Source organism: Zootermopsis nevadensis, unplaced genomic scaffold (assembly GCF_977971745.1).
Source record: "Zootermopsis nevadensis isolate Lab colony 2312 unplaced genomic scaffold, Znev_1.0 Znev_ptg000029l, whole genome shotgun sequence".
NCBI lineage: Eukaryota > Metazoa > Arthropoda > Insecta > Blattodea > Termopsidae > Zootermopsis > Zootermopsis nevadensis.
Genome location: NW_028259161.1, coordinates 15,120,630 through 15,147,674, shown reverse-complemented (window position 1 = coordinate 15,147,674; position 27,045 = coordinate 15,120,630). Strand labels below are relative to the sequence as shown.

The window sequence follows — 27,045 nt, the reverse complement described above, 5'->3', positions numbered from 1 at the left end:
ATAATCTTGGATGATGGATAATGTCCAGAAAACAATTTTCTGTAAAAAAAAGTGTTTATTGGGATGACAGAATTTCTGGCTGAAAGTTGGCAGGGTGGTTGAACACAAGAACAACAAACATTTCTAAAAATTGCAAAAAGTACATAAAAGTTTACTTGGTGTGGCACAATATCTGCATAGCTACTGAGACAAGTGGGCAGATGCAGGTTGTTATGTATTACTCCCCACATGCATAAGAGTGACTGTGAAAGAGCAGGAGACTTGTGCTGTGATACACGAATAGTACCACTATAATTTCTACACAAATAAGCAAAACTCAGTGTGAAAATCCATGGATGAGATGGGTCTGCTGTATTACCAGATAGAAACAAATTGAGTATTTATGCAGTGATAATTCTGTGGTTTTGTGAGAGCAGTTGACACCAATTTCCAATACTGGTGTTCAAGGTCAGCAGAAAGTGGAGAAAAAACATGGGCAGTAGCCAAATCAGATTTGGTGGGCTTGAGAACAGATAGAATCATGACAGGAATCTCAGAATAAGAGATTGTTTGGTGTTAGCTGATTTGGGTAGAACACATCTTTTTGCTTCCTGATATGAGAAGTGTTATATTGTACACAGTGTCAACACAAGGAATCAAAATCAGCTTCATACGAGGCGCGTCCCAAAAGTAAGTTTCCCTGGGGCCGTTTACAGAAACAAAACACAATTTCATGGAAATATTTATTGCAACAGATACAGCAAGTGTCCAGCTATTTTTCAACATATTCGCCACCGGAATTGAGACATTGGTCATACCGTGGGACCAACTTTTGAATACCTGTGTCGTAGAAGTCTGCCGCCTGGGATTGGAACCACTGTGTGACAACCATCTCCGCCTCTCTGTCATTCTCAAAACGCTGACGCTGACCGGACAGGAATTTCTTGAGGTGTAGGAAAAGATGGAAATCACTGGGAGCGAGGTCCGGGCTGTAGGGTGAATGATTAAACATCTCCCAGCTGAACTCCTGCAGGAGACTTGCTGTCCGTCGAGCCGTGCGCGGCCTAGCGTTATCACTGACCGCACTTCACAGTCGGCGGGAGCTGGAATAAGAACCTCCATCTTCAACAGCTGTAACGATGCTACTGTGAGAACGCGGGAAGTGCCGTTAGTGCATGCGCCATGCTACGTCATTGCTCTATCACGTACACACAGTCGCTTCGCTCAATATAAGGTTTGCTAGCTGTGGGACGAGTGGGAAACTTACTTTTGGGACGCCCCTCGTATATCAGCTGCGAACCTCTCATGCTTTCAAAAGAGTGCATATTATGCAGGGATCAAAATTTTGAACAGTCTACCATTAAGTCTCACAAGTCTTGTAAATAAAAAGGCACAATTTAATGTAGCATTAAAAAGATACTTAATCACACACTCCTTTTACTCTGTCGATGAATTTCTGTTGTTTACAAATAAGTGATAAATTATTTTCTTTTTGTATCTTATATGTGTCATGTTTGTGTTTGATTAAATATATTTATTTTGTACAGTCTATACACAAACGTTTGAAGTTTATTGGTGTTGTAAAAAATTATATAATATTAAAACATTTTATTGTGTAAAATATTATATTAGCGCTCTTAATCGTAAATACGATTTTACATTATATTTTTTAGCGCTTTTTATTAAAACGACATGTTTCGACGGGTAATACCGTCGTCTTCAGGTTTTTATCAATTTAAAATATTTTAAAAACTATTAGATATTTAATGCAATATATTATAATGATCCGTAGTTCTGTTTGTAGTTTTCCATTTTCATGGTAAGTTGCTTATTGTAGTCAGACGTTATATTTATCTGTGGAATTAATGTTTAATTATTTTCTTGGAATGAGTATGAATTGACATAGGAAATAAATAAATAAATAATCGTATAAATATATATTAAAATAGTAAACCGGTTGAGGTGTCATTTTGTAGCAAAACTAATCAAGTTTTACCTCAAACAGTCATTTTGGTTCGATGTGATTGTCATTGGTGATACTGCAGACATCCCACCTGAAATCAATTTCTTGCCAAACACGATCCAGCATATCCGGTGTCGCTTCTGCAACTGCGGCGGTGATTCGAGCTTTGAGCTCAGTGAGATTGGCAGGTAAGGGTGGAACATACACACGATCTTTAATGAAACCCCATAAGAAAAAATTGAGAGGTGTCAAATCTGGAGAACGAGGTGGCCATGCTATCAACCCTGTTCGACCAATCCACCGACCTGGGAAACGGTTATTGAGGAAATCCCGGACTTCTGTGAGGTGGTGCGCTGTCTTGCTGGAAGTGAATGCGTCCTTTTTGGTCATCTTCGTCTAACTGTGGTATGAGAAAATTTTCGAGCCATTTTCAAATGCACTGCCGCTTGCGCTCGTGGTGACGGAATTCGGTACTACAGCACAACGTGAGTCAAACTTGATTTGTTTTGCTACAAAATGACACCTCAACCGATTCTGTAAGCCTTCTGAATGAATTTCTATACACTTTTAAAGTTGTAAAGTCCTTTTTGAATCACCTGGTATGTATTGTATTATTATTATGACTTTTTCCACATCCTGTTGTCTTGTGACTATCTTATGAATCCATGGAATGTAATAATGATGTATGTATACTGCAGAGTGTACTCTGTGCAGACTTGGGTCAGTTGTCCTTTGTTTAATCTAGATGCAATGCACAAGAGTTCTGTTCTATTCTTCATTTATGGTTAAGAAAATTATCTGAAATATTTAATAAAATTAATATTGTATTATAACTTGAAGTTTTATTGGTTACCAAGGTACTGTACTGACCAACAGGAATGTTGGTGGCTGAGTTTTTGACATTTCTTTATCTCTACTGTCACATACCCTTGACAGCCAGTCAGCTTCAATCACTGCACACATGCTGATTGGTATATAAAGTATTCAGTTACTTCAGACAGTAAGCACATGCTAGCATGCCAGATTTTGAGAGAGGTTAGAACTCAAAATATTTTCAGAGTGTCAGTGCAGTAGTTCACTCAGCACTGTCTCTTCTCAGCCAAATCAAGTGCCACTAATATTTGCTCACCGGAAGTGCCAACATGTCCCATAGATATGTTTAGACCTATTAGGATTAAAGTGGTATGCAGGAACAAAGACAGGTGGTGCATAGAAAGAGTCTGAAATACAAATTTTTATGTTGGCCTCTCTAATAATTCTTTGCAGACTTCCAATTTTTATATTGTAATAAGGACAGGCACATGAATTATTACCTAATTTATGACTTATTTCTTGGCAAAAAGCTGTTTCTTATAAATGTTACTTGTGGAAAAAGGTGCAATAATTGTTTGCTTTGTGGAGCTGAGTTTTATTTATGTTGAAATTGACAGACAAACACTTAATAGTTGGGATATACAGACATTTAATCAGAAAATCTGATGGGAAGAGACCACGTGAGACTTGAGCATAGATGGGAGGATAGTATGTAGATGGATCTTAAGGAAATAGTATGTGAGTGTGTGGTCTGGATTTAGCTGGTTGAAGATAGGTCCCATTTGTGGGTTGTTATGAGCATGATAATGAGTCCTTGGGCTACATAAAAGTGGACTTTTCTTACCAGCTTAGTGATTAGTAGCTTCCCTGGAAGGACCTGAAACCACTGATTGAATTTTAATTAAGTTCTATATATTGGGATCTTTATTAAAAGTTGGCCATATTTGGTTTCCGTTTGTATCTGTCCAAGATAGCACCTACATAACACGAAGTTCAAAGCAAATTGCGTGTATCTTCTCATAATGACTAATTATATGCAAAATTTCTATGCAAATAAAAAACCTATAGATCTTATTAAGATACACTCAAACTCATTACACTACTGATTTACTATACCTATTCCTTATTACTACTGTACCTTCCCTACCAATTCCAATTCTAAATTCCTAATTTTACGCTGCCATTTACATCTTTTTTATACAGAAAATTCCTCAAAAGTATCAGGGCAAATTTATGTAAAAGTAAAGTAAAGAAAAGTAAAGCTATCCCACTATACGCCATGTAGGCACTTGCAGGAAGAGGAGGTATAGCTCCTACTCGTGCTTGACCTCAGCACTAGATATGATGAGTGGTCAGCATCATGCACTGGCTGCGCTTTACCCCCAGAAAAGACCCCATAACCATTGGATAGGAGGCTGGGTGGGCCCCAGAACCAGTCTGGATGCAGAGGCTGGAGGAAAAATCCTCTGCCTCCATCGGGAATCAAACCCTGGTAGTCCAGTACGTAGCCAGTCACTATACTGACTGAGCTATGCCAGCTCATGAGGGCAAATGTTTAGTGATCTAAATGGTTTCCCATGGTGGGGGAGGGCAGAATGATTTCGCTATACTGCTGCCTTGTTTGAATAGAACATGTCCTATATTGCAGGTGCACATGCCATTGAGCTTTTTGTTTTTTCCCCAATCTCTTAATCCTCTCTTTTATCTCTTTCCTAATGTTATGGATTCTCAGAGGACCTAGGGAGAGAAACTACCTGGCAAACTAACCAATTAAATTGTTCCGTATCGGTATGAATCATTCAGCTTTCAAATTCAGTCGAAATAAATTGTTAATCGTGTAATCATAAGCTATGTTTATTTATTATTGTTTTATCCCTTTTCCATAAGTATATATCTGTGTGTGTGTGTGTGTGTGTGTGTGTGTGTGCATGCTTGTGTGTGATAAAAGTGGTGAGTAACAGCAAAAGCAATATATAGAAACAATTTTGGATTTCACAAGTAATAGTTATAATGGGCACTTTTCAACTGTCCCTTGGATCTCGTTATAACCGAGTTTGACTGTATGTATTTTTTGTTTGTAATATTTCTTTTATACAGTGAGTATATAACTGAATTCAGTGTGCCTGTAATGTGATTTAGTGTCCAGTGGGAGGTTTATGTATGTAATAAGAGGTTTTTGTTGGCAATAAGTGAACAGTCATAGTCAATGAAATTTGGAAATTATGTATTCTGTTGAAGTTTACCATTCCAGCCATTTGTTACAGTGGATACCCTGTAGTTATTTTGTGCATCATATTTTGGTATATGTTGAAGGACATGTTTCTCATGCTTACAGTTTTTAGTAATAACATATGGACTACCCCACAGGCACAGTTTGGAACATTAAACGACTATTTTAATGCAGTGAGGGAAGAGAGAAAGCCAGAGAGGTTTCCATCCCTGTCAGGAGATTTCTTCACTTATGCAGATCGTGATGATCACTACTGGAGTGGTTATTACACATCTCGTCCATTCTATAAGCGCATGGATCGTGTGCTTTTAACTTACATCAGGTTAGCATGTTGTCTGTCTCAGTTATGTGTTGCATGGAGCTTTATAATTTGTCTTTTACTTACTTCCACCTTCCAACCTCCAGGGAAATATGATAAAAAATGCTAATAACACAAATACAATTTAGGAACATGTGTACAAGTTTGTTGTTTTGTTAATTTTTGAATTCAGTAAGTCATTAAAAAGATAAGTGACCATGATACGGTCTTAAATTAAATTATTTGAAGTGTATTTAATTTTAGATGCATTCAGAATATATGATTGACTCATTAAATATTAAGACTATGTAAGGAATCAGTATTTGATACATTTGGCAAGTATCACATGAAAATTCTGCTAGGAGATTTCAATGCAAAAATTGGGAGGGAGGATGTCTTCAAACCCACAATAGGCAGCGAGAGTCTCCATGCACTTAGTAATGATAATGGCGTCAGAGCAGTGACCTTCGCTACGTCAAAAGATTTAATTGTAAAAAGTACAAAATTTCCACACCGTGATGTTCATAAATACACTTGGACTTCCCCAGATGGCAGAACACACAATCAAATAGATCATGTTTTAGTAGATAAGAGAAGGCAGACAAATGTAATTGATGTGAGATCATTCAGAGGAGCAGATTGCGACACTGATCATTATCTGGTGGTAGCAAAAGTGAGGGAGCGGCTTTCAGTAAGTAGACGAACTAAACAAAATTTTGACACAGAAAGATTTGATTTGAAAAAATTAAGTGAGGGAGAGGCAAAGGAACAATATCAAGTTGAAATTTCGAATAGGTTTCAAATTTTAGAGACAAATGAGGATAATGAAAGTGTGGACATCAACAGGGAGTGGGAAAATGTCAGAAACTGCATCAAAATTTCAGCAAAAGAGAAACTAGGATACTACAGGAGAAAGCAAAATAAACCGTGGTTTGATGAAGAATGTTCAAAATTAATAGATCGAAGGAAGCAAACAAAATTTCAATGGTTGCAGAACCCAAACAAAACAAATGCGGATAATCTATGTAACGTGAGACGTGAGGCTAGTAGAACCTTTAGGACTAAGAAAAGGGAATACCTGAAGGGCAAAATTGCTGAACTTGAGACAAATAATAAGGAAAAAAACATCAGAGACCTGTACAGAGGCATTAATAACTTTAAGAAAGGATATCAACCCCAGACTAATTTGGTAAAGGATGATAGTGGCAATTTGCTTGCAGATCCAATAAAAATTGTGAATAGGTGGAAAAATTTCTTTAGCGAGCTCTTAAATGTTCATAATACTGGTGATATTAGACAGATTAAAATGCATACAGCTGAACTGTTGGTGCCAGAACCTAGCTTAGATGAAGTGGAACTAGCCATTGGGAAGTTGAAAAGTTATAAATCTCCAGGAATTGATCAGATTCCGGCCGAATTAATTAAAGCAGGTGGCAAAGGGTTGCATATGAGGATCCATAAGCTTATTCAGTTAATTTGGGATAAGGAAGAGATGCCACATCAATGGAAGGAATCCATAATTATTCCTATTTATAAGAAGGGGGACAAGACTGAGTGTGGTAATTACCGAGGAATATCGCTGCTATCAACCTCATACAAAATTCTATCCAACATTCTTTTGGCAAGATTAACCCCATATGCGAATGAAACTATTGGGGATCATCAGTGTGGGTTCAGACGAAACAGATCAACGATTGATCAGATCTTTTGCATTCGTCAGATACTAGAGAAAAAATGGGAGTTCGGTGGGACTGTACATCAGTTATTTATAGATTTCAAAAAAGCCTATGACTCTGTGAAGAGAGAAGTGCTATATAATATTCTTATTGAATTTGGTATACCAAAGAAGCTAGTGGGTCTAATAAAAATGTGCTTAAATGAAACCTGCAGCAAAATTCGAGTAGGTAAATATGTATCTGAGACATTCCTCATCAAGAACGGTCTAAAACAAGGAGATGCTTTGTCTCCCTTGCTCTTTAACTTTGCGCTAGAATACGCCATCAGGAAGGTCCAAGGTAGGCAGGAGGGTTTGCAATTGAACGGGACACATCAGCTATTGGCATATGCTGATGATGTTAATTTATTGGGGGACGATATAAATACAATAAAGAGGAACGCAGAAGTTTTACTAGAGGCTGGTAGACAAGTGGGGCTGGAAGTAAATTCAGAAAAAACTAAGTACATGTTAGTATCTCGTCATCAGAAGACAGGCGGGCAAAATTATCTTAGGGTAGCTAATAAATCCTTTGAAAGGGTTACAAAGTTCAAATATTTGGGAACAACAATAACAAATCAAAATGATACTTGTGAGGAAGTTAGGAGGAGACTAAATTCCGGAAATGCTTGCTACTTCTCAGTCCAAAATATTTTGTCTTCCCGTCTGATTTCTAAGAACCTGAAAATTAAAGTATACAAAACAATAATCTTGCCTGTTGTTTTGTATGGGTGCGAAACATGGTCTCTCACTCAGAGGGAGGAACACAGATTGCAGGTGTTTGAGAATCGGGTGTTGAGGAGGATATTTGGGCCTAAGAGGGAAGACGATGGGGCGTGGAGAAAACTGCACAATGACGAGCTTAAAAATCTGTACTGCTCCCCCAGTATTGTGAGGGTGATTAAGTCGAGAAGAGTGAGATGGGCGGGACATGTAGCGCGCATGGATGGGACAAGAGGTGTGCACCGGGTACTGGTTGGGAAACCTGAAGGGAAGAGACCGCTGGGGAGACCTAGACGTAGATGGGAGGATAATCTCAGGCGGGATCTATGGGAGATAGGAGTTGAAGGAAACTGGATTTTGTTGGCCCAGGACAGGGTCCGGTGGAGGGCTTTGGTTAATTCGGTGATGAACCTTCGGGTTCGGTAAGCCATCTAGTTAGTTAGTTAATAATTTATTACAATATAAGAAATGTACACTTCAATAATTCTCTTGCTTTCATAAAGTTAGTATTTTATGTATGTTTATGGTTCTAATATTTATTAACATGACAGTTACCAGAAATCAGAGGAGAATTGTCATATAGTAAACATTATATTGTTCATAAAAATAAAGATATATAATGAGATCATAAGGATATTATAATGAAGGATGAGATGGATGGGGCTTAAAACATGCATGAGGAAGATTAGAAATGTATACAAAATTTTGGTTAGAAATGCTGAAGGGAAGAGGCCACTTGGAAGTTAATATTAAAATGGATATTTGGGAAATAAGGTTTGGATTTGTGGATAAGAGTAATTTGGTTCAGGATTGGGACTGGTGCCAGGCTCTCATGAGCACAGTAATTCACATAATTTCATAAAATGCTGGAAATTGCTGGACTAGCTGAATGTACTGCTATCCTGTAAGGAAGGTCTGTTTCCAGAAATTAGTTATAATATTTTCCTCAGTTTAGTTTGATATTTAACTTTATTTTCCCATAATTGATCAACCCAAATTCATTATTATAATTTCAGGGCTACTGAGCTGTTGTTTTCATTGGGTTGGAGCACAAAGCAGAGCTCATCTGATTGGCTGTTGGCACCAGAATCTGGTCTTACAAAACTGTTGAGTGATGCACGAAGAAGTCTGAGTTTGTTTCAACATCATGATGCTATTACTGGAACTGCCAAAGATCATGTTGTAGAAGATTATGCCAAGAAGTAAGGCAGCAACAATTTGCATTATTCTTTTCATCTGAAACCATGTAACATACTCTATGAAGGCAGGCATTTGATAAATTATCATTATACCATCAATTTTTTTTAATTTTATGTGGTAGGAAATTGAGTATCAGTATAATATTTTAAATATATTATGTGTTAAAACTTGCATATTGTGTAGTGTATTAGAATATCAAATAAGATGCCACTGATGATGACCTCTTGAGGTTGAAACGCATATGGCAATAGTGTCTTTTTTATAGTGTTAATAGTTGTTTGTTACTTATTTGATATTATGTGTATAAATTTGGAAACAAGCAGAATACATTTTGAACTTGATGACCTTATGAGAGATTGTATTGTGTATGAGACTACATGGCCTAGTGTCCCAAAAGACTGTCATCTTCATATTTGTCACCATGAGAATATGAAATCTCACTTAGAATGCATTTAAATACATTACATCAAATGAGGAGCCAATATTGTTCATCACAGCTATTAAAGTAGACCTTACTGGTAGTATAATTTTCTTCAACCTTTACATGTGTACACAGCCACATGAGCATCTTTTAAATTGAAGATTTCTGTCTTCTGGGTTGTTGCGCTGTGTAGTCTGGTCGATGTTAACCAACGTTTCAGAGGTCATACTGCCTCCATCAACAGGGCGAGGGTCATCACCCTGATGTCGGAGGCAGTATGACCTCTGAAACATTGGTTAACATCGACCAGACTACACAGCGCAACAACCCAGAAGACAGAAATCTTCATACTCACCGCTGTGAAAACCTAGCAACTATAATTTAACTGGTGCCTATGAAAGGTTAACCTCTGCCACACGCTCGGCATTTAAACTTTACAGTTAAAGTAAAGGCTAATACTGTGGCTCTTATTTTGCTATATTTCATTAAGTAATTGGTTGTGGTACCATTTTACCACAGACATTGTGTGTTAGAAACACTTATTTCATTGTGTTTATAACTGTCCTCTTTATCCTGAATGTGGCTACTGATGTATCAGTTTTAGCTAAAGATTTAGGTGTTATTCTCACTGAATTTGTTTTAGGTCCCTTGTCTCCATGCTTTTTTTAATGCTATGATCTTTTATGAATATATTTAATTCAAGGTACTAGCATACCACATGTACATTTGGAGGACATTACCATATATCTGGTATTAATTATTTTCCTTTGTTTTTCTCTATTGCTTTCTAAAAACATGCTCTAAAACAGAACTTTCCATATTTATAATGTATACTTATTCATTCATTTATACAGTTACTAGTCTGTTGTTACAGATTTCAAGGTTCTGAGACAGCTGGTGATAGTCTAATCTATTTCTTATTAAGTGATTATGAACATGTTCATTTTTAATAACTGCAACCTTATGCAGTGAATCCTCGATGCATCGGTTTTGGCGGGGGTGGGAAATAAAAACGATGAATACGGGAAAACGATAGTTGTGGGAAAGCATTAAAAATTTTAAAAAACTGAATGTTTCTCTTTCAAAGTTACTTCTTTTTACCAAAAAAGTCTTTTATGGACAACTGGTTTGTCGAAACTTTACATTCTAGGCCAAACCGAGCCCTCTCCACGTTCAAAATGTTTTCCTCGACACGTTCACTAATATTAAGCGCATAAAAGAACGACTTCACTTTTTCCAATGCAGCATGTGCTTCGGCAGAACTCGACACAGCTTCGGACTCGCATTCGTCGTCTTCCTCTTCCTCACCGCTCCCACCCCCTTCGCGTTCTTCACACAACTCATCAATGGTGTCGACTCCACATGTGGCAAGCTCGCTGTCTACTGCCGTGAGGGCGTTGTAGAAAAGTCCGGTCTCATCCACATTATAAATGTCCCGCGGCTCATATCCCTCCACCAGTGTTGGCAGTCTCTCGAGCCACAGCTCCGTTCTTTCCATATCCACAGCAGCACTTTCGCCGGCTAACTTCTTGTAAACCATATTGTGTCGTTCTTTAAATCTAGTAATCCATCCATTCGACGCTGCAAAATTTTCAATATTCAGTCTTGCGGCTATCGTCTTGGCTTTTTCCCGCAAGATATTGCCATCAACAGGAATTCCTGAGGCCCGCGATTGCTGGTACCAAGTGAAGAGGACACTTTCTAGCTCACTGAAAGTTGATTTTCTTCTGGTTTTCCTTTTTTTGCATGAATTGCCACACTTGTCAGTTTGTTTTCGGATTTCTTTCTTCTTTGCAACTATTGAATTTAAAGTAGATGGTGCTCATCCAAGGTGTTTAGCAATGTCGATTCTATTTTCAAATTGATTCTTCTCCACTTCTTCTATGATTTTTGATCTTTCTTGAAGAGTTCTGACTTGCTTTACTTTACCTTTACTTCACCTTTATCTAGTGCTGAGGTTAAGAATACATAGTTTGCCTGTACACCTTCATTAATCTTCTTATCAGCTATCTATCGGTCAGCAGAATCACGAGATCTTTTCTTGGGATACCGAGATGCATTCAACGTGACACTTTTTTGGAAAAAGTTACTTCTAAAACTTATTGAAACTTTTAGTAATACACAGCAGCACTGAAATGTGACTGCTCTTGACCAGGAATTAACCGTTAGTGATGCCAATGGTTTATGGCGTGGGGTGGAGCAAACCAAAACGCCTCCAATGGAAATCCCCACCAGGCCTGGCCGCCAGTCCATGGTTCTTTGAAAAATTCAAGTTTTTAAACTGACTTCCTTCAAAAAATTTCTGGCTACAATGGAGATAAACCTCCACTTTCTAATACCTTTCACAATGAATCTTATTTAAGCACCAGGTTAATCACTGACTTCTTACTGCATCAGCCTGGGTTCATGCCCAAGTTAGTCCATTGGAATTTGTAGTGGATGAAGGGGCACTGGAACAGGTTTTGCTCTGACATCTTCAGTTTTCCTCTGTCAATATCATATCTTCTTTACCATATCCATTCATGGATTATCTGTGGGATAGACAGTGGGCCTGTTAGTCGCTGCAGTTTGATAGTTTCACCCCACTGCATCAATAACCAGCTGTTAATCACTTAATTAACTGATTAATGAGTTACATATATTTTACTTTGAAAAATATAGCAGTAAATATACCATTTGAAATCTGAATTCAGATAATGCTGGTGTAGGTCACCCTAAGTTAGAGAAACCAAGCAAGTTATGCTGTGGGATCAAGATTTGTAACAAGTGACCATAAAAACATAATACAGTGAAGACTAAATGTATGCACTACTTCAATATGAGTTTTGTACGTAATTTTAAAGAGTAGCAGCATAAGGTTGTGCACTGTAACAGATTAATTGACTAAGTAATATATTTTCAACAGCCCTGTTAACCTAAACAACTTACTTTACTCTCAGGACCACAGTATTTCTCACTACATTTCCATTGCTCTTGCAGGATGCTGGAGGCCATCAATGGAATGCAGCATGTGATGCAACAAGCTGCTCACTTCTTGTTATCTTCACCACGGGTAAGTGTATAATTCATAAATTTTGAAATCAAACAACACAGCATTGAGTGTTCTGAAGCTGAACTGTTAACAACTTGGTTCTTTACATATGCCAGGTACCGTACCAACCTAACTCAGAATTTGTGTACTTTGACCTGGATGATATTCGGAAGCACCACTATAGCATTCCAGAGAAGACTGTTGTGTTTGTTGGTGAAGGTTTGGAGTCCCAAAGAATTGTACTATATAACTCTTTGACATGGAGACGACAGGAATTGGTCACTCTCAGGGTATCTACTCCTAATGTTAAGGTGAGCTTATGCTGATGTTGACCAGATGCATTTCTATTGTAAAATCTCTTTGCTGTTATAGTTCTATAAAATTGTCAATATAAAGCTGTTTTGCTAAGGAGAGTTTGATAATACACTTGGTTGTTTAAACTTTATTGAATATTTATAGGTAACTTAGATTTCTGCCACCAAACTGTAAGATTGCCTGCCTGAATAATTAATAATAACACATGTTGACTCTAGAATGTCATTTGAGTTTGTGAATATGAGGTCATCTTAGGTTATTTTGTTAGTGGTGTTTAATGTTACAGTGGAACCCTGGCTTCAAGACAGTATACAAGGTGTCAAAATCGATACTTATAATCTTTTATTACTCAGAGCATTTTTAAGGTACAATTAAGAAATATGAATCATCTGAAAGATAAACTTAGCCTACTATGCATTCTGGCTACTTTGTAGTGCTGTATTTGTCAGTATCACAAATGGGGTACAGGCCAGAAAATGCATTTTGCATGTTGGCTTTTCAAGAAACAAAATCTGTCATTACAGTACAACACCATTTTGTAGTACTGATGAATATAGCTCTGTATCTAGTTGTGAAAATGTGCAGTAGGTAGCAACCTGAGCACCAGACTCAGACTTCTTGAGTTGGTCATTCTGACTGCAATAGTTTTAACTACACCTTATACTTGCTATGAATAGTAAAAGATTGAAATCATAAAGATCATTTTGGACATTCTGTATGTTGTAAACTCCTGATTATCAGTGTGCAGCTTGTCCTATTTTTGGATTATGCTCACACAGTTAATGTTTTTACATACATTTGGATGCATATGAACTAGGCTATCAACATCTTTCTGTGCTTGCTTTGGGGAAGGGATGTATGTGATTTTGGGAGGGTCTACAGACAGTATAGTTCAACAATACCTTTTTTCAATGTTGTCCTACAGTCAATCCCATTATGTTGTATTGTGCATCAGTTAGATCAAAATGTGAGTAAACATGTGTGGATCCTAAATAAAATGGCTGAAAATTATAAGAAAATTGTACTGTAGTAAAACAAAAGCTTGAATCACTTGAAAGATTTGAAAACAGAGAAACAACAGAATTAGCCAAAGATTAAGTAGTAGGGATTAAGTGATTACATCTATGAAACAATGCTACCAGGCTAATCTTACAACTCTTACCAATGAAGATTACAAAATAATGGCAAAATGTAAAGAAATGGTGGTGTCAGATGTTACATGTAGTGTATGGTCTTGCATGAATCAATTAATGCTGATTTGGTCATGGAGAAAACTTCTTCCAGATATAGAAGAAGAAGGTTTGCAAGGTGTTCCTGATGAATAAATCAAGTCCAAAATTCTTGAAATTGTATGTGCTGTGAGGTTTGATAATGGCTACAGAGTGATGCATATGATATGAGTTTCCAACACATGGCAGAGAGACATTTTCATTGCTGCCACAAAATGAAGGGGAGAAGATGATGGTGAGGGAATGAAGCAAAATTTTTACTGCCATGAGAAGGAGTCTATACAGTTCACAAAAACAAGTAATTACAGACTATTTCTCAAAATAAATATGTCATGTAAAGAAATGAAATGCAGTTTATTAATTTCTTTGAATGCACTAAACAGAATATTTGGATTATCCGTGTTTTTTGTTACTTGTGCATGTTCTCCTCTTCATTAGCCTAGATAATGTGTAATTTACTGTGAGGACCTTTATTATCCTAATACAACCATAATTACTACATGTAGTAACTGAATCATTAACTAATGAAACCAATTCCCTGTTACAATGCCTTCCTTCCACAGCTGTTAGTTAATTGGTAGGTGAACAAATTCCTTGTTTTAATGACTGCTGGAAGTTCACACTGTTCACAAGAGCCCTGACAGTCTGACAGTGGATCTTACTCATACGTTAATACAGTGTGTCCACAAAGTCCCTTCGGGGTTTTGAAAAATTGTGGCGTCCAAACAAATTGAGGTAGCCACATGCGGTTTGCAGCAGATTATAGTGAAACTCTGGAAGTTTTTTATTGACCTCAGTAGACCTCGATGTGGGCTCCCTTGGTAGCACGGAGAACGTCCAGATGATATTCGAGCTCTTGCCATGTTCTGTGGAGCATGTCCGCTGGAATAGCCGAGATCGCATTCCTGATACGGGTCATCAGGTCATTAAGTCTGTTAACTGGTGTTCGGAACACATTGCTCTAGACGTAACCCCACAGGAAAAAATCCAGTGGTGTTATGTCTGGTGAACGTGGAGGCCAAGGCATTGGACTGTCTCTGCCGATCCATCTTCCTGGAAATGTCCTGTCTAGGTACGCGCGTACCTGCAGACCCCAATGAGGTGGAGCACCATCTTGTTGCAGAATGATGTGTGGCTGTAATTGCACAATTTGTGGTACTGCGTACAGTTCCAGCATGTCCAGGTAGGTGTTCATGTTTCCACATTGAGGTCTACTGAGGTCAGTAAAAAACTTCCAGAGTTTCACTGTAATCTGCCGCAAACCACATGTGGCTAGCTCAATTTGTTTTGAGCGCCACAATTTTTCAAAATCCCGGAGGGACTTTTTGGACACACTGTAGTTCTTTCAAGGTGTCAGATGTAAAAGTTGTTTATGGAAAGAAGTTTTTAGAATGCACATGATTAAGGTATTTACAGTATAACAAACTTAAGAGTCAGTTTCATTAATTTCTTTCAGTTGTCTAGCCTTGTTGATTACTGTCTTTTAAACTGTGCCTACAGGCTGATAGTGAACCATCTGAAAAATCATTTAATTTATTTTCACCAAAGACTGTAGTTTTTTAATTTTAAGTTTATCCTCTTTTTTATTTAAGTGTATGTTTTTTATGTAGTGCTGTGTATATCATGAAGATGGCTGTCTTCTGCAGACTCACCGTCATGAAAACCTTACATCCTACCTGTATATATCATGTTTCACATTTTCATTTAGTCATCCAGAAGTGAATGATAAATGTGAGATGGATGCTAAAGTTACTAAAACTTTTATAAAATTGAAGAGCACAATGCTTGCACCAATCTTTTATAGGTGACAAACACTGCTGGCACTGCTGTTACCAGTCAGATAAGTCCTGTGTTCCAGGAGTTATCTGATGTTATTGCAGATTCTCGTTATGACATCACTTTCATGGCAGATGTGCCTCCTCTGGGATTGACCACGTACTTCCTACATGCTGTGCGTCCTGCCCAGAAAATGTGAGTGCTTTGTATTGCCCTTTAAATCAAAGTTTAACAATAGATTTTCAGTCTTTGAGTGTGAGGACTATTCATGAAATATGATAGAAGTACTGTTTTGAAGATTATGTTTTTCTTCCATTTTTGGTGTATTTTTATATACTTCAATGTAGCTAACATCCATCTTGTTACAAATGCAAGTATTTTGGCACTGTAAATATTTGTCTAAAGCTCCTTGTACTTTAGTTTGATGGTCTGTACACATTTGTTTTTGTATTATCATATTATTCCAAAGAACCTGATTCACTTCAAATTGATCTAGCTTTTTATTCCCTATTTTGTGTAACATCTTATGGTATGTTTTTCTACAGAAGCAAAGACTTCAGTATTTGCGGGGAGGTGTTAAAATAGAATTTTATTTAATGCTTACTTTAGAAGCCAAGTACTTTGCAGTGGAATTTATACATTTCAGTCAATCAGGATTGAGTAAGGTGGTTCAGCACTTGCCTCCCTTAGTTTGGCTGCAACATTTTGTTATGGTTCCAAAAGAATATAATTACTTTCTCTTGAAGATATGAATTTTGTGACACAACTAACTCCAGTGTTTAGACTTAGACACGTTATCATAAGAGTATCTACAAACATGGTGAAGTTGGTGACAGATTGCTGACATACAATACAATTAAACACTAATAAAAGCATGCCATATCTTTAGTTCATGAGCTGGTGTAGCTCAGTCAGTATACTGGCATACCCCTTTGTTGATTGCCCCTCATATTTTTCATTGAATATGAAGATCTGAACTTAGTGTGACAATATATTGCAGAGAGAATGTTATGTCACGCATCAAGTTGCTGAACTTTGTGGGCTATGTACCAAGAGTTGAAGGCTTTGAATACATTGAAGTGGCGGATGAAGCAAAGGAGTTTTCAATCCATAATGATCATCTGTCTGTAGCATTCAGTGAGCAAGGGCTCTTGAAGGCTGTCACACTAAAAGACAGTGGTGTGACTGTTCCTCTACACCTGGACTTTGCAAGGTAAAGGAAAATTGTTCTCTTGTCCTTTTAGAAAGATATGCTACATTTTACTGGTCAGGGCATAGCATAAAACACTTTATGTGCTTGTGTTATCCACTCATTTATGACCAAATATAGTAGAACTGTTGGTAGCAAAATTTGTTATGACATTTTATCTTAATAACACCTGTTATGCCAGAAACCCAAAACTTTGGAGCACTTCTGCAAACCAGAAATGCTACATTAGTGGAAGATATAAACATACTCATTAATTATTTACCAATTTAATCTCAGTTATAAATAAATGTTATGTTGTGTGTGTTTTCAGTACATACCCTATTTAACCCTTCAATATATATATACAATTCTCACTGTAAGTGGGCATTCTTTCCTAAAACATCATTAACCAGTTGATCTTTCTAATAGTGAAGTGTTTTGTTTTCTTTGTGGTACAGATTGAATTCCTTACAGTTATTTAGATGAGCTTCGGTTTTATAGGGTTAATATATTTAATAAGTTCACACAACAGGTGACAAAACTGAGTGCAGTAGCTCCTGAGGTTTTTCTCTTTTGTCAACATCACACAAAATTTTATCCAATATTCTTCTGGCACGGGTAATGCCATTTATGAATAAAACGAATGGAACAATCAATGTGGATTCTGCTGTAACAGGTCAACTGTTGATCAGATATTTTGCATTCGACAAATATTATAGAAAAAGTAGGAGTATAATGGGTCAGTACACCAACTATTTGTAGACTTTAGGAAGGCATATAACTCGGTTAGAAGAGAAGTACTTTATGGCATTTTGATTGAGTTTGGAATACCAAATAAACTTGTTGGTTAATTAAGATATGTTTGGATAGGGTATCTAGTAGAGTTTGTGTAGATAAACTTCTGTTGAATCCCTTCCCAGTGCACAATGGCCTCAAACAGGGGGATGCTTTATTCCCAATGCTTTTTAACTTTGCTCTATAACATGTCAGTCAGAGGGAATCAGGAAGGGCTTGAATTGAATGATCTGCACCAGGTACTTGCCTATGCTGATGCCAATTCACTGGGGGATGGCATGGGTACCATAACCAAGAATGCAGAAACTCTCCTACAGGCTAGCAAGGAAATAGGCCTAGAAGTAAATGTAGACAAAACTAAATACATGGGTATAATATGAGACCAACATCAGCAACAGTGGCGAAACATAATTATAAGTAACATTATTTGAAATGTTTAAAAATTTTAAATATCTGGGAAGAACAATAACAAATAGAAATGAAGTCCATGATGAAATTGAGAGTAGAATACATTTGGGAAATGCTTGTTTTTATTCAATTCAGAAACTGTTATCATCCTGTTTGCTATCTAAAACACTGAAACAGTAATTTTGACAGTTGTCTTGTATAGTTGTGAATCATGGCCTCTTACCTTTGAAGAAGAATGTAGATTACAGGTGTTTGAAAACAAGGTGCTCAGGAGGATAGTTGGACCTAGAAGGTTGAAATAAGTGGGGAATTTAGAATATTACATAACGAGAAGCTACATTAATTGTACAGGTCACCTATCATAGTAAGGATAGTGAAATCTAGGAGGCTGCGTTGGGCTGGACATGTAGCATGCATGGGGGATTCAAATTGTACATACAGAATTTTGGTGGGAAATCCTTTTGGAAAAGGTCCACTCAGCAAACCAAGAAGGAGGTGGGAGGATATCAAGATGGATCTTAGGTAGGTAAGCTGTGAGGATGGAAAATGGATGGAGTTGGCTCAGGATCCTGTCTGGTGGCAGGCTTTCATGTTGCTGGTGTTGGACCTGCAGATTCTGCTACCAGGGAGTTAGTTATATATTTAATAACACAAATCTTTGCATGTCACGTAATTTAGTATGCTATGAATATGAAAGCTTAACAAAGAGAAATGATAAATGAAGTTTTTCTATTGTTGTGTGGGTGTTTTCAAAACATTAATTTATCCATTCTTCTAAAAGCTGAAATGAAATAAAGCTATTAAGGTAAAATAAATGTGACTAAATTTATATTATTTTCAGAATAGTATTTTTTCCAAATTAAACCTGGCATTGCATATTTTTCTTTGACTAGTTTTGAATGTGTGTTTCCACATAAGATTGCAACAACTTTATCTTGTTAATTATTCACCAGATAAAAATGTTTCAAACAATTTTTGTAGAATGTTATTTGGACTGTGTTATCTACACTACATTTCCAAGAACAGTAGATGGTTTTTAGGAAGTTTGAAGCAAAGTAAACCTGTATGGAGTTCTTAAACTTTTGGTCTGTCTCTTTCCAGTGTGAGGTAAGATTGTTTCTGGCTTTAGAATAAAATTGAATTATTAATATAATTGGAATTTTAAGCTTGTCTGGGGAATAAATGTTAATACTATGAAGTATTTTTGGTTTGGTTATTTCTGTAGTTCAGTTTTATATTTTGATAGGTAAAAAACGTAAAGTTGTCCATGTGAATAAGTAAGCATCATGCCATAAAGATGCCTGGAGGATTGGATGGAGGCCAGTGATCAGCTTCAAGCCTAGACACTTTACCCCAGGGAATAGGGCCCTTGCTACCCATTTTATAGGCTAGGTGGGCCTTCGAGACATTCTGGAAACAATGATGAAGAGAAAAAATCCTGTTGGGAATATAACTCCAGTCATCCAGTCCATAGTCTAGTCATTATGCTTACTGAGCTATCCCAGCTCCTGCATTAGTAGGTATGGAAGATATATTGCATAGAGCAAAGACTGGCAAAACTAAAACAGCTTTTGTATTAATATAAACCTGATTTGAAGCTGCATTGGAAGCTAAAAGAACTAACCCATGATTATGACTCATTTTTTGTTCCAAGTAGTCATATCCTTTTAGGCATTTAAATGCCCTTGCTAGGTTAATGAGACTCAATTTTTAAGACCTTAGTACCATACGTTATTAGGAAGATCAAAATACTCGATGCTGAGCCATAAGTGCCTGATCCTAATTTAGACAAAGTAGAATTGCTGTATGATGTATCTGGTATTGATCAAATTCTACCAGATTTGCTCCAAGCAGGATGAAATGCATTGCGTTCTGAAGTTCAACAAACCTTTTGTTTGTAATAAAGAAAACGAAAGAAATGTATGAGATTTGAGGCTCATATGATGGTGAAGATGTTATCAGTCTTCTGGATTTTGATGCTATGTGGACATGTTGGTAAGTACCAGCATTTTGGAGTAACACTGGTATCTTCCTGCAAGTACACACAGCGTTACAACCCGGAAGACTAGCTTTGACAAATGTTTTTACTGATCATGAAAATGGGGATGAAAGTAACTGTAATAATTTCTGCAGAACCCTACTATTACTGACATTAAAATTTGTTCCCCCAGTTCTTCTGACAAAGTTAACTTCAAACTTTATGAAATTTTAATTAGCAGTATGGAATCTGTTGTTTTAGAAAAGCACAGGTAAGATGTTGCAGGTATTATATCAAAATAAGAATAAAATTGTAAAGTACATCCATTTTGTGCAGACTGAGTAAGTCAGGATTCAACTACAAGAGAAGTATTATACAGTATTAAAAGTATTAAATTAAGATGTACTTATTTATTTGCCTTCAACACAAACAATGTTTTAACGAAATTCAATTTTAATATTCATTTGTATTATCAATGTAAGACAGAAAACTTGTTGTAATTGTACTGGTAATGACAAAACATGTCTTGATATAGTATCATCATATGGTGTCTGAAGTGTACCTGTTGTAGAACAGCATGTGTTAAAATGCTGATGGAAAATAAATCAGTCTTCATCTGATAATACAATGTGGAAATGTGAATGTGATTTTATTTGACAAAATCAAGTGGGGAAAAAAGATGTGTATGAACAAAATCTACAGTAAATTAACACTTGACTAATATATTGCCAAATCTACAGTGGTGTAAAATAGAAAAATGTTTCCTCCCTTTAGCTTCTCAAGAGTTGCTGTCACATGCTGTTAGGAAAGTCCAAAAGTATTATGAAGGATCAGACCTAAATTAAATAAACCAGTTGTTCATACCAGCTGATATTGATGAAAATGAAACATGAAGCAGAAAATGTCTTAATGACCTTTAATTTTGTTGATGAGAAACGTTGACTGAAATAAAGGAAAAATCACAGTGTGATTTATTAATACTATATAATATATATGTAAGAATTACAATATCAGTGAAATTTATAATAAAATTAAGAGCAGTGGAAACTCATGAAAGCATGCTACCTTTAGTTCATAATCTATTCTCATCTTATTTTCAAAACTAAATTTGAAATGTAATATCTGAGTTTTTACAGCTGTTAACATTAATAAAATCTTCTTGGGCTATCATTCATGTCAGTTGGTTAAAAATCCACATTTCAGGGACCACCTCCATCATCATCAGCATTTGATGAAGAGGACAAATCTTGTCCCTGAAATGTGGATTTTTAATAAGCTGATAGCCCAGTAAGATTTTATTACATTTTAAATGTATGCAACTATAGTTGATGAAAGACTCCCAGGTTACAAGCTGCGTCAGGCGGCTAAATGGTGAATAAACCATATCTTCTGCCAGCGTTTCGGGAGACAAGATTGATCTCAAAACATTGGCAGAAGATATGGTTTATTCACCATTCAACCACCTGATACGGCTTGTAACTGAGAGTCTTTCATCAACTTGAGTCGCCCCGAAAACTTTACTGTATACAACTATAGTTACCAGCACTGTCATAACCACAGCTACTAACTAACTAACTAACTAGATGGCTTACCGAACCCGAAGGTTCATCATCGAATTAACCCAAGCCCTCCACCGGACCCTGTCCTGGGCCAACAAAATCCAGTCTCCTTCGACTCCTATCTCCCATAGATCCCGCCTGAGATTATCCTCCCATCTACGTTGATAGATTTAGTTTTCTTATAAGGCTAATTACACTTACAATAACATACATTAATAAAATTTCCATAACTAACACTTTAAAATGTAATTTATCAAATTCAATATATGATATACATTGGAAATTAAATTAATGAACTGGATCTTAAATTATAAATATTTTTAAATTAAAAACTAATTTTCAGACACATGGGGCTCAAAGACACAAGTCAGTGCAATTTTAGTTTTATAAAGATATCACTGCTTTGAGAACTTTTTCTACTAACCTGTAAATGACTGCTGAAAGTAAAATCCTTTTGTGGAACATCAGTTTATTTCTAACATACAGATTTATACAAAATCACAGACATTAAATTTTCTCAAGTAATTTAGTTTATTATGAAATACTACCAACTAACTAACTAGATGGCTTACCAAACCCGAAGGTTCATCACTGAATTAACAAAAGCCCTCCACCGGATCCTGTCCTGGGCCAACAAAATCCAGTTGCTTCAACTCCTACCTCCCATAGATCCCGCCTGAGATTATCCTCCCATCTACGTCTCCCCAGCGCTCTCTTCCCCTCAGGCTTCCCAACCAGTACCCGGTGCACACCTCTTGTCCCATCCATGCGCGCTACATGCCCCGCCCATTTCATTCTTCTCGACTTAATCACCCTGACAATACTGGGGGAGCAGTACAGATTTTTAAGCTCATCATTATGCAGTTTTCTCCATGCCCCATCATCTTCTCTCTTAGGCCCAAATATCCTCCTCAACACCCTGTTCTCAAACACCTGCAATCTGTGTTCCTCCCTCTGAGTGAGAGACCATGTTTCACACCCATACAAAACAACAGGCAAGATTATTGTTTTGTATACTTTAATTTTCAGGTTCTTAGAAATCAGACGGGAAGACAAAATATTTTGAACTGAGAAGTAGCAAGCATTTCCAGAATTTAATCTCCTCCTAACTTCCTCATGAGTATCATTTTGATTTGTTATTGTTGGTCCCAGATATTTGAACTTTGTAACCCTTTCAAAGGACTTCTTAGCTACCCTAAGATAATTTTGCCCGCCTATCTGCTGACGACGAGATACCAACATGTACTTAGTTTTTTTCTGAATTCACTTCTAGCCCCACCTGTCTACTAGCCTCTAGTAAAACTTCTGCATTCCTCTTTATTGTATTCATATCGTCCCCCAATAAATTAACATCATCAGCATATGCCAATAGCTGATGTATCCCATTCAATTGCAAACCCTCCTGCCTATCTTGGACTTTCCTAATGGCATATTCTAGCACAAAGTTAAAGAGCAAGGGAGACAAAGCATCTCCTTGTTTTAGACCATTCTTGATTAAGAATGTCTCAGATACATATTTACCTACTCGAATTTTGCTACAGGTTTCATTTAAGCGCATTTTTATTAGACTCACTAGCTTCTTTGGCATACCCAATTCAATAAGAATATTATATAACACTTCTCTATTGACAGAGTCATAGGCTTTTCTGAAATCTATAAATAATTGATGTACAGTCCCACCGAACTCCCATTTTTCTCTAGTATCTGACGAATGCAAAAGATCTTATCAATCGTTAATCTGTTTCGTTTGAACTCACACTGATGATCCCCAATAATTTCATTCGCATATGGGGTTAATCTTGCCAAAAGAATGTTTGATAGAATTTTATATGATTTTGATAGCAGAGAAATTCCTCGGTAATTACCACACTCAGTCTTGTCCCCCTTCTTATGAATAGGAATAATTATGAATTCCTTCCATTGTTGTGGCATCGCTTCCTTATCCCAAATTAACTGAATAAGCTTATGGATCCTCATATGCAACCCTTTGCCACCTGCTTTAATTAATTCTGCTGGAATCTGATCAATACCTGGAGATTTATATCTTTTCAACTTCCAAACGGCTATTTCAACTTCATCTAAACTAGGTTCTGGCACCAACAGTTCAGCTGTATGAATTTTAATCTGTCTAATATCACCAGTCTCATGAACATTTAAGAGCTCGCTAAAGAAGTTTTCTACCTATTCACAATTTTTATTGGATCTGCAAGCAAATTGCCATTATCATCCTTTACCAAATTGGTCTGGGGTTGATATCCTTTCTTAAAGTTATTAATGCCTCTGTACAGGTCTCTGATATTTTTTTCCTTATTATTTGTCTCAACTTCAGCAATTTTGCCCTTCAGGCATTCCCTTTTCTTATTCCTAAAGGTTCTGCTAGCTTCACATCTCACGTTACTTAGTTTATCTGCATTTGTTTTGTTTGCTTCCTTTGATCTATCAATTTGGAACATTCTTCATCAAACCACGGTTTATATTGCTTTCTCCTGTAGTATCCTAGTTTGTCTTTGGCTGAAATTTTGATGCAGTTTCTGACATTTTCCCACTCCCTTGTTGATGTATACACTTTCATTATCTTCATTTGTCTCTAAAATTTGAAACCTATTCGAAATTTCAACTTGATATTTTTACTTCGCCTCTCCCTCACTTAATTTTCTTCAAATCAAATCTTTCTGTGTCAAAATTTTGTTTAGTTCGTCTACTTACTGAAAGCGGCTCCCTCACTTTTGCTACCACCAGATAATGATCAGTGTCACAATCTGCTTCTCTGAATGACCTCACATCAATTACATTTGTCTGCCTTCTATTATCTACTAAAACATGATCTATTTTATTGTGTGTGCTCCAATCTGGAGAAGTCCAAGTGTATTTATGAATATCACGGTGTGGAAATTTTGTACTTTTTACAATTAAATCTTTTGACGTAGCAAAGGTTACTGCTCTAACACCGTTATCATTACTAAGTGCATGGAGACTCTTGCTGCCTATTGTGGGTTTGAAGATAAACTCCTTCCCAATTTTTGCATTGAAATCTCCTAGCAGAATTTTCATGTGATGCTTGCCAAATGTATCAAATACTGATTCCAATTCTTCATAAAAGCTATCCTTGATATCGCTTTTGTCCTCAGTTGGGGCATGAACATTAAGGACAATGATGTCACACCAACGTCCTTCCAAAATTACATAAGACAACCTGTCACTAACAAATTCTTAATTGCTGCCCTAATTCTGCTATGAACAAAAAAACCCGTCCCTAACTGATGATTGTCATTCCCCTTTCCCTAGGAAAATGTAAAATTGTCCACTGGGATCGTGCCCTCCCCCTCCCATCGCACTTCCTGCACTGCCACTAAGTCTAACTTATAATTCTCTTATTCCCTACTCACTGATTTCAGTGCCCCAGCCCTATAGAGGCTCCTAATGTTCCAAGTACCAAATCTCATATCCCTTTTCAATTGCCATGGTCATGCCAAAGAGTCCATCGTGATCCGAGGCTTGGTTGATTTTTTCGTAACAATGCTTTTTTTTAAAGGTGAAAAGTTATTAGCCTTACACCCAACCCGGAGGACCAGGGTATCACTCTTAGTCTAGCACATCGCCTTAGACGTGTCCGGCTTGGGTGACCCTACCATGAGCCGAAGCTCCGGCCGGCATAACCCTAAGGGTCATTTGAGCACGCAAGCCTCCTCACCCGGCAGATTGCCTTCGACAAGTTGGTGATACCTTCAAGAAGGCTACAGTGATATGATCTGTCACTCAGTCCGTTTTCTCATAAGTATGATTTGTATTTTACTACTTCAGTATATATGTGTTCTGTTAGGTACCAAGCACGACAAGGACAAGAACGCAGTGGTGCATACTTGTTCCTGCCAGACAGAGAAGCAGAGACAGTTGCATGGGACTCTTCCCCAGTGCGAATATTGGAGGGACCATTGTTTTCCCAGGTTCATATGCATCTACCAGGTGTACAGCATACTGTAACATTGGTTAATACAGAAGGTATGTACACTGTGTTCTGGACATATTGAAACATATTCATTAAACTTATTACTTACATATTTCATTCAGACAAGAAAATTAAAGCATGCAATGCTATAGTTACACACTTGTCCCTACAAAGTGCAAGAAGATTTATGGTTCATGAATATTCATACTTTATATATGCTCTGTTAATTTGATTTTAAATATATTAGCATGTCATTTTAGAAGTATGGATAAAAATGGAAACACTTCTAACCAACCATTATTATTAATACACAAGTACATATGTGATTGGTCATGGTGTCTGTCCCTGACCAAGTTCCCAATCAATTATGTACTTCAACTGCAGACCTGAAGATGGAAATTTGTACCTATTCATGTGCAGTTGTTTTACTCAAAATTAACTTTTCTTCCCATGCTTCATGATGGCACATTTATGATCCACGCTTTCATCTAGAAATTATTGTCTGTTTTTCCGTTATTAACACATATTGGTCCCTGATTAATTTAAAATCATAGCCTTTTCATTGTCTATTTAAAATTGGCTTCATATGATATTCATATAAATTATGATGTATGTTCAGTTACTGCTTTTAAAACGTTTTTGTTCTTATGCATTGGTCTTTGGATGTATAACTTGAGATACACCATTTGAATCACATTTTATCATTCTTTAAAATTCTCATAATTTACAAATACAAGACACTGCTCTTTGATTCAAAACAAAAGTAAGAAGACCTTAGGTAAATATGGTTAACACAGCTCATGCCAGAAAGTCAGACCTAAAATGTAGAGGTGTGTTTTTGTATGTTACTACATTGTGTCCGTAATTAATAGGAGCAGCTATGTGTATAGGAAATAAGGTGCATGTTTGTTTATTCAGGAGCAGACAGTCTGGGGCTACAAGTGCAGAATGTGGTGGACATCTCAGACCAAGTAAACTGTGAGCTGACTATGCGTATATCAAGCAGCATCAAAAATGGAGATGACTTCTATACAGACTTAAATGGTTTGCAGGTGTGTAGTATTTAGCTTTATTTATTTTTTTTAATGATGGGGGCAGCATCAGAATGAAATGTATTTCATCACAGTGGTAGTATTCTTATTGAATTTGGTATACCAAAGAAGCTAGTGAGTCTAATAGGAATGTGCTTAAATGAAACCTGTAGCAAAATTCGAATAGGTAAATATGTATCTGAGACATTATTAATCAAGAACGGTCTAAAACAAGGAGATGCTTTGTCTCCCTTGCTCTTTAACTTTGTGCTAGAATATGCCATTAGGAAAGTCCAAGATAGGCAGGAGGGTTTGCAATTGAATGGGACACATCAGCTATTGGCATATGCTGATGATGTTAATTTATTGGGGGACGATATGAATACAATAAAGAGGAATGCAGAAGTTTTACTAGAGGCTAGTAGACAGGTGGGGCTAGAAGTGAAT

The 27,045-nt window shown here is 36.9% G+C and overlaps 1 protein-coding gene across 3 annotated transcripts in view; it reads left to right on the top strand.

Moving 5' to 3' along the window:
* Window positions 1-27,045, top strand: part of alpha-Man-IIa (alpha-mannosidase 2) — a 69,198-nt gene that overhangs the window by 21,104 nt on the left and 21,049 nt on the right. For all 3 annotated transcript variants that reach the window (XM_022075269.2, XM_022075273.2, XM_022075271.2), the window contains 8 exons: window positions 5,123-5,307; window positions 8,737-8,922; window positions 12,321-12,393; window positions 12,489-12,683; window positions 15,721-15,887; window positions 16,693-16,905; window positions 25,442-25,620; window positions 26,486-26,619. In XM_022075269.2, the coding sequence (XP_021930961.1) occupies window positions 5,123-5,307; window positions 8,737-8,922; window positions 12,321-12,393; window positions 12,489-12,683; window positions 15,721-15,887; window positions 16,693-16,905; window positions 25,442-25,620; window positions 26,486-26,619 (1,332 nt within the window). The remainder of the gene's footprint in view (window positions 1-5,122; window positions 5,308-8,736; window positions 8,923-12,320; window positions 12,394-12,488; window positions 12,684-15,720; window positions 15,888-16,692; window positions 16,906-25,441; window positions 25,621-26,485; window positions 26,620-27,045) is intronic.